The sequence below is a fragment of the Myotis nattereri genome (assembly GCF_964212035.1).
Source record: "Myotis nattereri genome assembly, chromosome: 2".
NCBI lineage: Eukaryota > Metazoa > Chordata > Mammalia > Chiroptera > Vespertilionidae > Myotis > Myotis nattereri.
The window spans coordinates 126721810-126739301 of NC_138076.1; the positions used below are offsets into that span (position 1 = coordinate 126721810).

General features: G+C 44.5%; 1 protein-coding gene across 1 annotated transcript in view; it reads left to right on the top strand.

Moving 5' to 3' along the window:
- TMCC3 (transmembrane and coiled-coil domain family 3) overlaps positions 1–16361 on the top strand; it is a 70377-nt gene extending 54016 nt beyond the window's left edge. The window contains exons 2-4 of the mRNA XM_081083728.1: positions 6349–7253; positions 10167–10302; positions 14382–16361. Of these exons, the coding sequence (XP_080939854.1) occupies positions 6349–7253; positions 10167–10302; positions 14382–14684 (1344 nt within the window). The 3' untranslated portion in view covers positions 14685–16361. The remainder of the gene's footprint in view (positions 1–6348; positions 7254–10166; positions 10303–14381) is intronic.
- The last annotated feature ends 1131 nt before the right edge of the window (positions 16362–17492 follow it).

The following is a 17492-nucleotide window of genomic DNA, read 5'->3' on the forward strand; positions in this document are numbered from 1 at the left end:
TTGTTCATCAGTTTATGTTGTTCATAAGATATATGATATTTATATTTCTCCGACTGGCTTATTTCGCTTAGCATAATGCTCTCCATGCTGTTGCAAATGGTAAGAGAATAGATCCAGAGACATAGAAGCATCGAACAGAGACTGTCAAACCTCAGAGGGAAGGCAGGTGGCGGGGGGGGGGGGGGTAGGGGGGGGCAGGGGGGGCGTGTCACTATAAGAGATCAACCAAAGGACTTGTATGCATGCATATAAGCATAGCCAATGGACACAGTAGGGGTGTGAGGGCATGTGCTGGGGGGGTGGGAGCAGCCGGGGAGAGGTCCATGGGGGAAAAAGGAGACACATGTAATACTTTAAACAATTAAGAATTTTTTAAAAAGAATATATGAAAAAATGTTTTAGCATGATGTCTGACTCAGAGTAAAGGTTCTCCGTCATTTTTGCTAGGGAGACAGAGTGAGTGGATTTCAGTCCTGGCTTCTGCCGTTGGCTAGCTGTGTGCCCCTGGACAGTAAGTATACTGACCTCTGTGCCTAGTTTTCTCATTTGTAAAATAGTAATAAAAGTAAAACCTGCCTCTGAGGTTTTAACAAAGATACTGCGCATGTCACTGACATGAAATTTTCCTCCTGGGTATGTGGCAGGATTGTACCTCTCTGTCCTGTACTTCCCTGGAGTGAGGTGGGGCCGGTGCAGTGAGTGGAGGTCACAGGCGTCTCTCCTGGCAGAAGCCTCTAGGAGCCAGTGGATGGTTCGCCAGGCTCCCTGCCCCTGCCATGACCACCGGCAGTCTAGAAGGCACAGGCTCCATCAGCCTGGGTCCCTCACCTGACTTGGCAGGTGTGTCAGCCTGAGCAAGAAATAAACTTTATTTTTTAAGGCATTGATACTGTGACATTGTTTGTAACCAGAGCAAAGCCTGGTACATTCTGACAGGCACACCATATAGCCGGCCTTAACTCTAGCCCTGAAGTTAGATTTCAGCTAAAATGACTCCAGAATGTCAGCTGTGTTGACTCAGACACCTCGACCTCACCTGTGGGAGACTGGCTACTGAACCTGCAGCTCATCATGGGCCTGTCTGTAACCCCACCTCACGTGGGCCGTGACATGCCTGCTGCCTGGGAATGACGGCCAGTTGAAATTCCTGACCCTTTCCTCATGTGACTGAGCTCAAGCAGCTTTTCTTTAAGCAAAGGTTCGTTGTGTCCGGCCTGGGGACTAAGCAGGCGGTTGCTTCTGTCCCCTCGTTCTGACCTGTCTATGCCCTGCACATTCTGACCACTCAGTGATCCCCCGGAACCTTGGGGGACTCTTACCTCGGTACACACCCTCCAGGAGTCCCCAGGAAGGGTGGGGGTTTGGGTGGTGTGCCTCTGCGCTAGCGCTCCTTCCCTTTTTGTTCATTTCCTCCTGGAGCTTTAGGGGTTAAATAAGGATATGGCAGGGGACAGCTCTCTTTGGACCCCTGACAATGTGTTCGAGCAGCACTGGTAGTGACAATTGGGTGGTGACTGGCACCCAGCTGAGGAGCCGAGCTTCCTCCTATGCTGGAGGCTTGGATTGTTGCAGAGATGACTGTCAGTTTTTGACGTCTGTCCAGGGCTTTAGCTTTCCCGTAGCCTTTGTTCCAGAACATCGAGGTGACAGTGGAAATGTTTCTACTGCCGGAAGGAAAACATTAGAAATGGCTTCACTGCAGAGCTGGTGTTCCGCCTTTCATGTAAGGTAATAATAGCCAAGTAATTCTGAGAACTGAAAGAGGCTAGCAGTCATTTTAAAAACAGCAGCTCTTCTGCCAAAACAATAATGCATGTTTATTATTTTTTAGAAATTGGAACATACGAAAGCATTAGAAGAATGACTCTTTATAACCCCCTAGTACAAAAATAATAACCATTGTGCCTTTCAGTTTTTACTTATAGGGTACATTTTTAAATAACAATAGCAAACGTTTATTGAAACCACTCTCTGTGCCAGGAAGTATTTAAGCACTTTCTGTGCATTATCTTAGTTTCCTCACAACTGCTCTTTGAAGAATCATTATCTCCATTTTACAGAAGAGGAAACCGAGGCACAGAGAGGTTAAAGTCACTTCTCCAAGATCACACAGCTCAGAAGAGTGGTGCCAAAAAGGAAACCAAAGCAGTCTGCCTCCAGAGCCCAGCCCTTGACTATTGCGTGATACTATCTCACAGTGTAACCAGACAAACAATGGGTCCGTGCTGCCTGTCACTACTCGAGCCAATTAAGCACAGACAGGGTTGAATCATATATGAGCCTTTATTCCAGTATTGCCGACAATATGGGAGAGCAGCAGGTTCCACAAAAATCTGCTCTGCAGCCCACCATAAGCCAGCGCTTATATAGGTAGAATTACAAAGGAAAAGTAGGCAAAGGGCAGTTTACAGATATGCAAAAGGACTGGGGATCTTCAAAGGGCTGGCGATTCTGGTTTCTGTAACAAATCTTTGTTAATCTTTCCATGATTATAGGCAGCCCCAAATGGGGAGGAAGGGCTGCTTCTCCAGGTCAGCTCCAGCCAGGGTAGAATGTGCCTTCTTTAATCAGAATAAAATAATCAGGGTTAACAGAGCATGATTAATATTTCTTACATTACTAGCTGGTTCCCCAACATTCTGTTTCTACCCGCTTTCAACAGTAAAGATGCACTTCAGGGAATGGGATTACATTTCATGGAATTTTACAGTGTTAGCTCTCAGTTGTCTGGTTCTATCTCCTTTGTCTGTAATTAGGAAATCTAAAACCACAGATGTGATTTGATTTACCAAAGAACAACATAGCTGATACATGTCAGTGCCAAAACTGGGACACGTTCTCCTGGCCCACACAGCCCACATGCATGCGGCTCCAGGACTGGTGACCCTTCGTCCTCTTCCGCAGGTCTCAGCCCTAAAACAGCTGCGCTGTGCAGCTGCCCTCAGTGCTGAGGCCCCTCATGCTTGCTTCCCAGCATGTGATGAAGTTTCAGTTTCTGTTCAGGGAGTGTGTGGGCATCTAGCTGACTTTCAGTTACTCTGCAGAAGTCGAGACTACAAGGCTTGCAAGGAGTGGCCCAGCAATAGGTCCAACTTTTTACCCTTATCAAACATTTCTAACTGAGATTTGCGGACAAGCATTAGGAGTGATTGATTTGAGCTTTAACTCTAGTAGTTTTCCCTGACCTGGATTCTCGTGAACATGCCAAGCATTATTATAGAGTCAGCCAGCCCTCTGGGCATAAACACTCCTGTGTCTACGAGGCTGTCCTGGCCCAGCAGCCTGTACGAGAGCGAGGCCATTGTGTTGAGATGCCGGAGTTGTGGGGTGGCCAGCTGCAGTGTGGTTGAGAATTAAAGGAGGAAGAACAGGTGAGGACTTAACCGCTGCCATTGGTAAGGTGTAGAAACTCTGTATCTTCAGACGTGGTGGTGGACTTCTCAATGGAGAATACAAGCAGGTTGTTCGGTGGTTTTTTTGTTTTTGTTTTTGTTTTTTAAATAACTTTATCCTAGTGAGCACAAGGAGGGCAGGAGCAGGTTCTTGCGAATCTCACAGTGTAGAGCAAAAAAGGCGAGAATGCTGAGGTCGTGTGCGTGGTTACCTCTGGAGGTGAGGATGATGCAGCTGTGATTGAAGGGGGCACAAGGAAGTTGCCCTTCTGTTTTTCCAACTGGGTCCTGGTTACATAATATGTTCAGTTTGTGGAAATTCATTAAGTTTTAAACTTACTAAATGTGCTCTTTTCTGACTAAGCTATACTTAAAAGTCCTGATTTGTGCTTGTGTATGTTGTTGCACCTGATCTCCATTTAGTTGGATCATTGTGAAATGATGTAGAGTTTATTACATGGGTATGAGAAAAACATCTCTACCTGGAATTGTCAGGTCTATGTGGGCCAAACTTCTAAGGTTATTTTTTTATTCTATTAAAATGTATCTTAAATGACTCCAGTGTAGACTCTCCTGAATGATGTCATCATGCAAGCATTCATAGACAGCCTCCTGTGGATAGGGGCCATGCCAGCACAGGCTGGCCACAGGTATGACCCATCTCCCCCTGCATGAGTGAGAAAGGAGGAGTAGAGGGGGATCACAGAAAGGCAAGGCAGCTTTCCAGTGGGACTGGGACAAACTTCATGGAAGAAGTGGCATTTGAAATGCATATTGCAGCACATGTAGCATTTGGATTAGCAGAAGTGAATGGGTAGCAGGCATTGCAAATACTAGATGCAGGAGGAAATCCATAGAAAATTCACATACATTCTGGGAACTTTGAGTTGCTTGGGTCACTTAAGATAACCAGCATCCATCAGGTGCAGGGTGAGTCCTGAAAGGTAAGCTAAGACCTTACAGTGGCCAGGTTGTATTAGTTAATTGGGAGGCATTAGCGAGCCAAAGGAAGTTTTTGAGAAGTAGAGAAGCACGATTAAATTAGATATCTTCAGTGACATCATTTTCCCAGCCTCATGGTTGTACAGTTACCCTGTCTGCCCAAAATAAACATTTGCTAGGTTTAGTGCATGCCTTATTGCTGTTACTTAAGCCCATTCCTTTTTGGGTCCACTAGTGCGCCATCGATACATACTCCTTGAGTTTCCTGTACTCATCTCTCTAGGACTTGATGATTATTATATACTTTCTTTAGTCCCTGCACCCATTCTTCCCTCTTGACCAGGTGAAGTTACTATTCCTTTATCCTTTTTTCATACATCCTGTTTTCTAGTCTGATAGTGATTTGGCCTTGAGTTCTTTCCAGCCTGATGCTTTTCTGCCAGATAAAACAACCAGTGTCGCTTTCCCATGGCAAAATGGTTTGTGGGAAGACAGGGGCCAAGGACTAATGGTAACAGATTTTGTAAGTTATGAAGGAGGCTTGCCCCACCCGTCTGGGTGTGTCCCCCTGTGCTGCTGGGAAAAAGCACTGGGTAGCATTTTTCATATGGCAACCTGTTAATATTCATTGTTGGAAACAGTCCACATTCAAGTCTGGGCCACTTGGGCAGTGTGCAGTCTGTTATTATCTTACTAATTTTTTGCTATGTCAGTGTACTATCCCCTTTAAAAAAAAAAAAAAGTAACTTGGGCTGAATATTGTCTCCCACATGAGAATCTATATCAAGGCATTATTCTAATCAAAGGGTTGTTAACTTGACAGCTAAGATGCTTCAGTTTAGATCTTGCAAATCTTTGTTTAGAGAATGTATTCAGAGTCTACCAAGACCTGGTTTTGGTCCTCTGGGGACACAAGTGTGAGAGTGTCCTGACATGGCAAGAGGACCTGGTTAGGGTGATTTGATTCAAATCCTGACGCCTTTAAGTCTCCGTTTCTACTTATTACACAGATCTAACACATTATTTGCCTGGTGTGGTAGAGAGGATCTAGTAGGACAGCCCTGTGAGCATCCGCAGGGCCTGGCTCACATTCTGCATTTGCTTCCCTTTTATAGCCAGGCTAACGCCCCACCTGCCCGCCCACCTTCCCTGCCAAGATTCTCACTTCATAGTTCTTTCCCCAGGCGGCCCTGGAGTAAGAAAGCTATTTCACATGATCTTACTAGTAATATTAGTACTACTGTTTTTTTATCACTTTTGTTGTGGTTTGCGGTTGTTTCCACATCTAAATATTGTTGTATTACTCAATTATTAAAATTAATCTTGCACCATATTATTTCATCACATCTGTTAATTATTTCATTAAGAAAATAATTTCTTGCCTGGCTGGTTGAGTGTTGACCCATAAATCAGGTGATCACGTTTGATTACTGGTCGGGGCACATGCCCAGGTTGCGGGGGGAGGGGAGCATGCAGGAGGCAGCTGATCAATGATTCTCTCTTACTGATGTTTCTAGCTCTCTCTCTCCCTGCACCTTTCTCCCTGAAATCAATAAAAACATTTAAAAAATAAAAGAAAATAATTTATTGTGTAAATGAGTGTACCTGCTAGAACTTCTTTTTCTTTTATTTATTTCTTTCATTCTCCTTCTATTAAATGATTGAGTTCTGACTTGGATGACTTCCCTCAATGGTGAATGGGGCATGGCAGGCATCCCCATTACCTGGGCACTTTGGGAAACCTGGACTGATTGGTAACCTCATTCTATGCATTTCTCCCCTACCAACCAAAAGTTGCCATCGGATCAGACAGAAAACGAATTCCCTGGGACTCTGAATCTCACAGGTAGTGTACATGGATATGAGAAGGAGTTGGACTGTTGTCCTGTGTTCACCGATAATAGGGAGTTTTTTAAAAATCTAGGACTGAAGTATGTCTGTTGTGAGCACAGATTCTATCACAGTAACTGTCTCTTAGACTTCAAATCTTACAGTTACTTCTGCTCTTTTTCAGGTAGAGCGCCATGACATGAATACCCTAAGCCTGCCCCTGAACATACGCCGAGGCGGGTCAGACACCAACCTCAACTTTGATGTACCAGATGGCATCCTGGACTTCCACAAGGTCAAGCTCAATGCGGACAGCCTGAAACAAAAAATTCTAAAGGTAACAGAGCAGATCAAAATCGAGCAGACGTCCCGGGATGGGAATGTTGCGGAATATCTGAAACTAGTCAACAGCGCCGACAAGCAGCAGGCTGGCCGCATCAAACAAGTCTTTGAGAAGAAGAATCAGAAATCAGCTCACTCCATTGCCCAGCTGCAGAAGAAATTAGAGCAGTATCACAGAAAGCTCAAGGAGATCGAACAGAACGGAGCCTCCAGAATCTCCAAGGACAACCTGAAGGATATCCAGCACTCCCTGAAAGATGCCCAGGCCAAGTCTCGAACTGCTCCGCACAGCCTGGAGAGCAGTAAATCAGGCATGCCAGGGGTCTCCCTCACTCCACCTGTATTTGTCTTCAATAAGTCCAAAGAGTTTGCCAACTTGATCCGGAATAAGTTTGGCAGCGCAGACAACATTGCTCACTTAAAAAATTCCTTAGATGAGTTTAGGCCCGAGGCGAGTGCCAGGGTCTATGGGGGCAGCTCGACCATCGTAAACAAACCCAAGTATGGCAGCGACGACGAATGCTCAAGCGGCACATCGGGCTCTGCCGACAGTAATGGAAACCAGTCATTTGGAGCCAGCGGAGCGGGCACACTGGACAGTCAGGGAAAGCTCACCATGATCCTGGAGGAATTGAGGGAGATCAAGGATACCCAGGCACAGCTGGCCGAGGACATCGAGGCCCTGAAGGTGCAGTTTAAGAGAGAATACGGTTTTATTTCTCAGACCCTGCAAGAGGAGAGATACAGGTATTATTTCAGACAATTCTCTTAGAATTTATTTGGAAGCATGAGTTACTAATTGCAGAGAGCTTGCTTGACAGTGATACGCTAATGGCTATACTTTTCATAAAGAGGAATATGGGTCAAAAGGCATTTGGGCTCTGGCCAGTGTGGCTCAGTTGGTTGAGCATCATCCTGTAGAAAACAAAAAGTAAATACCTATCACATATTATAAGATTTAAGTTTTAGCTTACATGTCTTATATCTGATACATGGTTTTATATATGTATTAATTTAGGAATGTGGCTTTTTTCAGCTGTATTTTATGAAACAATTTTTAAACTTTCCTAATATGTCTTTGACTTTGGTTTCTTTGTCACACAAGAAGTATTTTTGAATCACAAATTTTCCAGAGAATATTAAGCTTAATTCCATTCAACTAGCTTGGGATGCAGTACTCTTTGGGTCCAAATTTTATCCTAAGTCACAAATACCCACTTACATAAATTTAGGAAAGTTTTTGTTCTCATTTGTTATCTGTATATATAAAAGGCTAAATGACCATCCGTACGTCCGACCGACTAAATGGCCGGTACATATGACACGTACTGGCAATCCTATATAATAAAAGCCTAATATGCTAAGTGTTCCATCGTCCGGTGACCGGTCAACTGTTCAACCTAAGTATAATATGCTAATGATATGCTAAGGCCACTCAACCACTCGCTATGACGTGCACTGACTACCAGGGGGCAGATGCTCTGGTAGGTTAGCTGATCAGGACTGGGCAGGACGGGGCTGGACACGCCCTGTAGCCCTCCCATGGTCTCTCCCCGGCCCGATAGTGCACTGGTGGGGTTCCTCGGCCTGGCCTGCGCCCTCTTGCAATCCGGGATCCCTGAGGGAATGTCAGAGAGCCAGTTTCAGCCCAATCCCACAGGCCACTCCCCTCAAGAGGGCGCCAGATGCAGGGGCTCATGGCTGGCGAGCACTGCTATGGCAATGCGAGCCTCCCTGTCAGGACTGATTGAACTCGGGCCCACAGCAGGCACAGGGAGCCAGGATAAGTGGGAGTGGCAAGTAGGAGCTACAGGTGACGTAAGACTGAGGGTTTTGGCCTGATCCCCAAAGGCCACCCAGAGGGATCCCACCCATGCACAAATTCATGCACCGGGCCTCTAGTTTAAAAATAAACATTGACTCGCACATGCACGATACATATAAAGCTCCCATCGAATTTCTTAATAGTATTACTCCTTCAGGAATGCCGTGTCATAAGTTAAAATTGAAAGTAGGTACAATCATCATGCTACTGAGAAATCTGAATAGTAAATGGGGTCTTTGTAATGGTATTAGACTTATTATCAAAAGATTGCAACCTAACATAATTGAAGTTGAAGTATTAACAGGATCTGCGGAAGGAGAGGTTCTAATTCCAAGAATTGATTTGTCCCCGTCTGACACTGGCCTCCCATTTAAATTAATTCAGAGACACTTTCCCGTGATGCCAGCATTTGCAATGACTATTAATAAATCACAAGGACAAACTCTAGACAGAGTAGGAATATTCGTACCTGAACCCATTTTCGGACATGGTCAGTTATATGTTGCTTTCTCTCAAGTTCAAAGAGCGTATGACATTAAAGTTAAAGTTGTAAATACTTCATCACAAGGGAAATTAGTCAAGCACTCTGAAAGTGTTTTTACTCTTAATGTGGTGTACAGGGAGATATTAGAATAAGTTTAATCAACTTATCAGTCATTGTTTTATCAATGTTTTTATATCATGTTTTGTTTTTATATCATGTCTTTGTTGCTATATCATGTTGTTATTATTAATCAATTTATATTTTATTTTCATATATATTTTACTAATTTTCTTTCATCTCTGACACTTCTATTATAGAGAAAAGGCGAATAGTGATATTAAAATATTTCTTCTAATTAATTTCCTTTCAATGTGCACAAATCCGAGCACTGGGACACTAGTATACTTAATGTTTGTGATCTCCATGATTTAGCAACTGACTATATTGCTTACTTTAAGAGATCTTTAAAGGGCTTGTTTATAACACCAGCATTGGGCACCTATGAAGTCCTACCTGAGATTAAGCATTAAATATGTATTTTTTTGGTCTCATTTTTAAAAAATGTATAAGGATCTTAAAACTGGCATTGATCAAATTCATTTCAGGCTAATGCATCTTCTCCAAATAGTGCTTCTTGCTTCAAAATAAACATTATAAGTTTATGTAAATATGTATGAGGTAAATCTCTCCTCTCTGAGGGGGATGAGGGCTAAGAATGGGAATCTTTATGCCTCTGTTACCTTAGATTTGTACTTTTGGAAATGCCACCTGACCTGATAAGCCATCTATAATTTATAGTGAGCTTAATTTGTTGTTGGCACTGCAGTTCCAAGAACTGGGACATGTATTCAGAATCAGTGTGTACACTAGGAAATCGTGGAGTTGGCTCCAGTGTAGTAGTTGGTTCTTTCCTTCTAGGCACTCTGGCACCTGGCCATGAACTGCTGGGCACTGTGGGGACGGAGAGGGGAGGAGCATTGGGATGCCAGTGGGTCCTTGCCTTGAGCAGGATCCCCCACAACCCTGCCTCCTGACCAGCCACAGTGAACATGTCATTGTTGAGGTCCTTCCTGTTGTCATCACAGTCAGCCAACACGCGGTTCTGACCTGGGTGGAAAAGCAGATTTGCTTTGCATGAAACCCAGTGGTGAGGACAGTTAGGACTAGAGAGACCAGAGCTGGAAGTCAGTGCATTTCCCACAGCCAGACTTTTCTTTTGGAAACAGTCTGCCAGGAGATGACAACAAGCCAAAGGGCACTGGCAGCAGTGAGATAAAGGACGTCATTCCGGAATGTGCTGTTAGAACACCTTTGAAATGTTGTGCTCAGAATCGGCTCCTCTCTCTCAAAGGTACGAGCGACTAGAAGACCAGCTCCATGACCTAACAGACCTGCATCAGCACGAGACGGCCGACCTAAAGCAGGAGCTGGCCAGCATCGAGGAGAAGGTGGCCTACCAGGCCTACGAGCGCTCGCGGGACATCCAGGTGCCTTTCCTCCCCTCCTTGGGCACGCACGGGGCTTTTCCCAGCCATTAATTCACTTAACACACTAAGTGCATACCCCTCGGCAAGCATTAGTTCTCTCCCTTATTAACCCCATCAGCTCATGTTATAGACCAGCAATTTTCAACCTTTTTCATCTCATGACACACATAAACTACTTACTAAAATTCTGTGGCACACCAAAATATAAAATACTATATATTTTTGCCAGTCTGACCAAAAAAAGGCACCATTTTGATTCATTCACAGCAGAGGGCTATTGTGTTGGCTGTTGTCATTTTTTTATTTGACAATTTAAAGGAAAAGAGGTCAGTGCCTCTGACTAAATAGGTAAAAATTCTTGCAGCACATCGGTTTAAAGTCGCTGTTTATAGACATTACTGGGTAAAGAAGCTATATTCTGTTTACTTTCTGCCTAAATTAATTAACAAATTCTTAATATCTAACCCCACCCCCCAAGCTCATCATCTGTACCCTACTCTCCCCACCACAACCAAAATTTTTAAAAACTTTAAAATGTAAAACAAATCTTGCTTTTATAATTGGAAGTTTGTAGCTTTTGAGCACCTTCACCCATTTTGTCCCTGCACCTCCGGCAGCCACCAGTCTATCCCCTCTTCTATGAGTTCAGTTTTTAGATTCAACATATAATTGAGAACATAGAGTATTTGTCTTTCTCTGCCTGGTTTATTTCACTTAGCATAATGCCCTCAAGGTCCATCCATGTCAAATGGCATTGCAAGTGGCAGTTATTTCCTTCTTTCTCATGGCTGCATAGTATTCCATTGTAGATATAATGCCACATTTTATTCATTCATCAATGAACACTTAGGTTGTTTCCATGTCTTGGCTATTGTAAATAATGCTGCAGGGAACATGGGGGTGCAGATAGCTCTTCTAAATACTGATTTCATTTCCTGTAGTTATACACCCAGAAGTGGGATTGCTGGGTCCTCTGATAGTTTTATCTTTAATTTTTTTTTTAGGAACTGCATACTGTTTTCCACAGTGGCTGCACCAGATTGCCTTTTTTTAAAAAAAAAAATTATACTCTTTGAGTAATGTTCAGCTTCATTTTTGCAAATTTTCTTTGTAGCCAGTGATTATTTTCTCCAGACCCACTTCATAAGGGAGAAAACTGAAGCATAAAGAGAGATTTCTCCCACGGTGTGTGAGCTAGTGTGTCAGCGCCCATGTTTTGTTCCACTCTGTGTGGAGGGCGGAGCTTGGGTTAATCCCACATGTGTGTTTGGACAGTTCTGGCATCAGGCAGAGCTTGTAGGAAATGCTTGCCTGGGGGCATGGGGCAGAAGACGCTGAGGATGTCTGCCCCTGCTCCGGGCTAGGAGACAGCTTCACCACTGACTGGCTTCAAAAAATGTGAACCCATTTAAGTGTTCAGTGTTGCCAAGTGAACAATGCGGGTTTATCAGATCATTCTGTTTTAGAACATCTCTGGGTCCTGGCTCTACTACTTAGAGTGTGGCCCTGGACAAGTCAGCGTCCTGTACCTCAGTTTCCTCATCTATAAAATGGAAATATTAATGAGCTCTATCTCCTAAGGTTGTCGAGAGAATTAAATGGGATACTAGCAATAACGTAAAGTACTTAAATCTTTGCCGGACACATAAGCAGTCAAAAAATAAATGTTTTTAGTATGTGGGTGGGTAGCCATATATCCCAGGGCTTTTAGCAGTTGGGCCTGCTCAGCTTTGTCCTATTTGTTGTTTCTTTTGATCACAGGGTTATTCCGGAGGATGCGCCAGTATAGATGAGGGTGGCTGTGGCCTACAGGGTTGCAAGAAATTTGTTGTTATTTTAAGCAATTGAGTATTGGGGTTTTTAACCCTGAATTCCCCATGAAAAGAGTTTAGAAGATAATCCTGTCCTTCGTGTTTATCCTCAATAAATTAAATACTGGACCCAAGGAAGTCTGACGGTTGTGGGGCTGACTATCTCCTAGTGTATGCTGTGACCAAAGTTCCTTACAATACGTTGCTTAAATTTTTTGGATTTTTCTTTTGGTTAAAAACAATTGATAGCAGTTCTAAGACAATTCTAGGATCATTCTATTTATATATGTAATTCATCTACCCAATCAAAGATGGATGAATTTGCCTACAATGTTGGTCTTTTGTCTTGTTCTATCACTTTCCCATGCCCTGTCCTAAATGAAGGAAACCTTGAGCCAAAATGTATGTGTGTGTGTATATATATATATATATATATATATATATATATATATTCATATATATATGAATGATATGGGGTACTTGTGTGTTGTTGTAGAGAGCAGTATTTTTTAGAATATGAAGGTCTGAAAATGTTTTACCTTTTTTGTTGGTAGCCTATGTAACGAAAGTTACTATAGTAACAGCCAACCCTGTTCTTTGGCCCATAGAGTATATTCAGCAGAAGAAAAGCAAATCATGTTAAATCATTGTGCTGTTTAAAAACCCGAGAAGATGGCTGTATTTTAATTGAATAAACACATATTTGTAAATGAGTTAGACAGTAGGCTAGTGAACTAAAAGGGGCTCACTGTACCCCCTTCTACTTAGGTCCTTTTCTCTCAAGAGACTAAAGGTTTTCTCTTTCAAGCCTCATACCCCATAACCCAGTCTCCTGAGTATTCAGCTAGTATGTAGCACCTGCTGCATGCCTGCCACTGGCCTCCTGCTGGGGATCGCAGCTCAGTGGGCCTCATCCTCATCCTCATGCAGCTATGGCCTCTTGGTCGGGGAGGAGGGCTAAAGGGAGGCTTGGCGTAGTCTGATGGGTCAGGAAGGCTTCCCTCAGGATGCGACAGGTAACTTGAGGCCTGAAAGAGAATGGGAGATCCACAGATGAAGAGAGGAGGGAGTGGGGGAGGCAGACATGCCAGACACATGCACTGCATATGCAGAGCCCCAAGTGTGCTCCTTCTCAGAACCTGGAAAGCCGGTACGGCCAGAACGCAGCAGGAGAGCATAGCTGGGTCTGAGCCATGTTAAAGATGCAAGAAGTTTACAAGGAGTGACAGCAGATATGCATCTTTCAAAGATCACTTGGGCTGCTGTGTGGAAAGTGGATTCATGAGGTTGAGATCAAGAGGGTGTGTGGAAAAATTTCTGTATTTGTTGCAGGCAAGAGATCCTGGTGGCTTAGATTGGGGTGGTGACTGGGAGGGGAGAGAAATAGACCAGTTGAGATAGATCCTGGATGTTGTATCGAGGGGGCTGGGTGATGACGGCATTGATGAATGCCTCTCAGGCTCTGGCCTGAGGAACTGGGCATATTAGATGCCACGTTCTGAGAAAAGGAACTGGAAGGGAGTCAGGACTGATGGTAGGTGCGGGAGAAGATGCAATGCATGAATCCACATTTGGACATATTGCATTTGAGGTGCTTTTAGGAAGCTCAAGAAGGTGTGTAGATATATGACTCGATCTCAGAAGAGACAGCTGGGCCAGAGGTATACCTGGCATCATCTTATCTTAGTCATTGAAGTCTTGGAAAGAACAGGATCTAGAGAGAATGCACGGCCTCAGATAGTGTCTTGAGACACAGGTGAAACAGAGCTGTTCCGCAGTCAGTCCTGTCCCTGCCTTTCTCGCTCCATCCTCTGCCAATCGGTAATGGGTGCACACAGACTGAGCAGTGAAATAAGGACTAGAATTAGAGATACTACCTATTCCATGGCTAGAAGTAGACAACTGTCCCAAAAATGGAACCCTAACACCACCACCACCACCACCCCCCCCCCCCCGGTTTGTCCCTTGTGGCACCAGCAGATGCCAATATGCACTTCATTTCATATGTAGGTGGAGTCAGAATACCCAACCCTAATTTCTCATTTATGGGCTTCATGGTTGTGTACACATGTTCATTCTGCCCATAAATGACGATAAAATGAGCCTTGTTTTCTTTCTTTGCCGTCGTCATCGTCGTCGTCAGTTTGGCGGTGGGCTGCCTCGGCAGCAGCATTCTGAGCTGGGGGCTCTGGTGCACTTCCAGGCAGGCGCTCACAGGTTGCCCGTGGTCGCACAGCATTTGATCTTTGCTCTGCCTTTTGCCCACAGGAAGCCTTGGAATCCTGCCAGACTCGCATTTCTAAGCTGGAGCTCCACCAGCAGGAGCAGCAGGCCCAGCAGACAGACACGGCGAACGCCAGGGTTCTCCTGGGGAAGTGCATCAACGTGGTGCTGGCCTTCATGACCGTCATCCTGGTGTGTGTGTCCACCATCGCCAAGTTCGTCTCGCCCATGATGAAGAGCCGCTTCCACATCATTGGCACCTTCTTTGCTGTGACTCTTCTTGCAATATTCTGTAAAAACTGGGACCATATTCTGTGTGCCATAGAAAGGATAATAATACCCAGATGAAGCCACTGGTTCCTGTCCTCAAGTGTCTCCTGGTTTTTAGTTTAAAGAGAACTCTGTGCATACTACCAAATTTTAACATGAGCAGTTGTGCCAATGAAGATGACCAGGACTGGGACTGTGCTGTAAATAACTACAACTCTCTTATCTCGGCAGCAGTTGCCAGCTCGGTCCCCATACCTGGTCATGTGAAACTGTTCAGAGCTCCCATGTTACTCACTGCCTTAATCAGACCAGATTTCCTGCCCAGCTGACTCGCCCAGCACGGTAGACCTCTGGTTATTGAGCACTCGGCATAATTGGTGACTCAGAAGAAAAGGGACTTTCAATGTCTCTCTCTCAGATCTCTATCATAAATGAGCTCACCATTGTTAGTGGTCACGTTTTCCCTGAGTCACGTAGCAGCAAAGATGTGGCAGGACTCGGGGAAGAGAAGGGCAGGCGTTGGCCGTGGAAGTCCAGTAAACCCCGTGTAATCCATCCCACAGTTGACCATAGGTCCCAGGTGTGCCCAGTGTCCACAGTGCTCAATTGTGTGTGGCTCTCTGTAACATGGAAATCTTTTGACACACCTGTTTATCCATCCGAAGTCTAATTAGTTGTTCTGTTGCACTTTACATGGTGAGACAGCAGGATGTGTGAATGGGGCTTGTGCCTTATCATTCCCATGGAACCGTCCACTTGATTCCACCTGAACTGGCTATCGAATGCCCAGCCTCCAAAGCGTATAGAAATGCATCCAAACCCCTCATCAGGCTGCGGCTTTAACATCCATTTGGGGTCCTGTCAGGACTACTGCAGAGGCTTGTGATTCAACAAACCGTAATTGTGATAAACCCCCGTGAGGTGTGATTCACTTTATTCGCAGGTCTGTGAGGGGTTTGAAGCTTACTCCGTAAACAAAAATACATGATGCACGTGTTGCAGGGGGGTGGGTTCTTTCAGAAGGAAAGCTGAATCATAATTTATAAAGCTGAAGTGCGCTCGGGTAGAACACTGGAAGCAGGAGGAAATATGACACGGCAGCTAGATCGGTGGGCGCAGTTCTCCTGGATGAAGAGTGAGAGGCTCCTGAAAGACCAGCAGGAATATGATAAATTAGATGCAGTGTCTGAGCCAAGGGTGCCATCTGTCTCCTGGCATCTCACTGAAGATAAGTCCTAGGATAACCGAGTGGCCACATGCCCCTGAGGTAGCAGCATCCAAAAGTTAGCATCCCAGGCCTATCTGGGGGATGCCACTCACTATCTTCAGCCCAGTGAGACACTCCTTTAAATGGGTTCCTCTCTGTACGTGAAAGGAAGAGGTGGGAGAATTTTATGGGAACTGCTGTCTAGCCCCTCCTCCCACCACCCACTGTTATCTGAAGACATAAGATGCCTGTTAGTGTACATTTTCTTCCAGAAAGCTTCAAATTGCCTGGGTATAAATTAAGTGCAATATTTTGCAAAGAGCTGCTTTTAGGGAAATCTCGTGAAAGAAATGTGACAGTGCCATGGTTTGAGAGAATGGAATAGTCGAGCATGTGGCACAAGTCCAGTGTGCGTGAGACTCATACAACTCAAGCTTTTGTTTTAAGTTTACAATTCAGTGGTTCTAATCAGTTCACAAACTCATACAACTGTCACCATTATCTAATTCCAGACTCAAACTTTTTAAAACAATAAACATGATTTCATGAAATCGTTGGCTATAGAGTATTTTGGATTCAGGGAAGAGGGAGTTACTGGGTCCACCCCATCCCATGGCCGTCTCCTTGCGCTGTCAGACTCACCCTGGGTCTCCCAAGTTGGCTGCTAACACACTGTGAGCCATCATATCCAGGGGACAGAAACAGGTTCCAGGTCTAGGGGAGGGAGGGAGAAGGAATGGTGTGCTTCCTTTTGCTCTTATGTTTTCATGGCCAGCATGCCCCTTTGCCTATGGGCATCATGTAAGGCTCTAGGAGGGTCAAGGAAGACATCAGCCTCCTCCTGCCACCACATTCCACTCCGTGGCTCAGCCCAGCAAGTTTGTAGGGACTTCCCAGGCCTGCAATCGTGCGCCCCCCACAGTAAGAAGTGAAGGAAGGGGGAGGCAGCACACTCTGGCCCCTCCATTCTGGAGCAGTTAACAAATTGCTAGAAACACTCTGTTCTGAAATAGTGTGGCATCTAATTCATTGCACTTCATCATGAATTCTTTTTCCAGAATTCATATTTTTGGTGACTCTCATTAGACATCGGATAAGCTTGTTTCCCTTGGATATGCTCAACCTACCCGGCATATTTGTTTTAGAGTCTTGTTGAAAGTTCACAAAGCTTTCTAATAAGATGACATACCCCAAAGAGACTCTTCTTCTCTTCTTATGGAATAAACCTTCCGATTGCATGAGGAAATTAAATAAAGTTTTATAAGTATACAATGAAAAATAGTAATCAAGCTATGACGTATGCTGGAATTGGATATTTAATTGACATTTAAGTTACCTAATCCCTTTTCTCCACCTTGCATTGATAGTAAACATCTTGTACATACCTACTGAGGAGGAAAGCCAGCTGGGTGGGTGAGCACCTGCCCACTCCGTGAACGGATTGAGTGATTTTGGGTGCTGACATTTTTGGTGAGATTATTTTCATGACAAAACAAAAACCTAAAAATACTCCCTTGTGGGTTTTGAATTGGCTATTCCAGCTTATATTTTGAATATGATTGAGCCAGAACAAAAGACCCCCAAAAAGTAAATAAATTCTACAGTGAAGAGGTAAATAGAAGTACCCCATTGCAGATTTGGGGCAGTGAAAGTCTAGCGTGTACCGTTAGCGGTTTTAC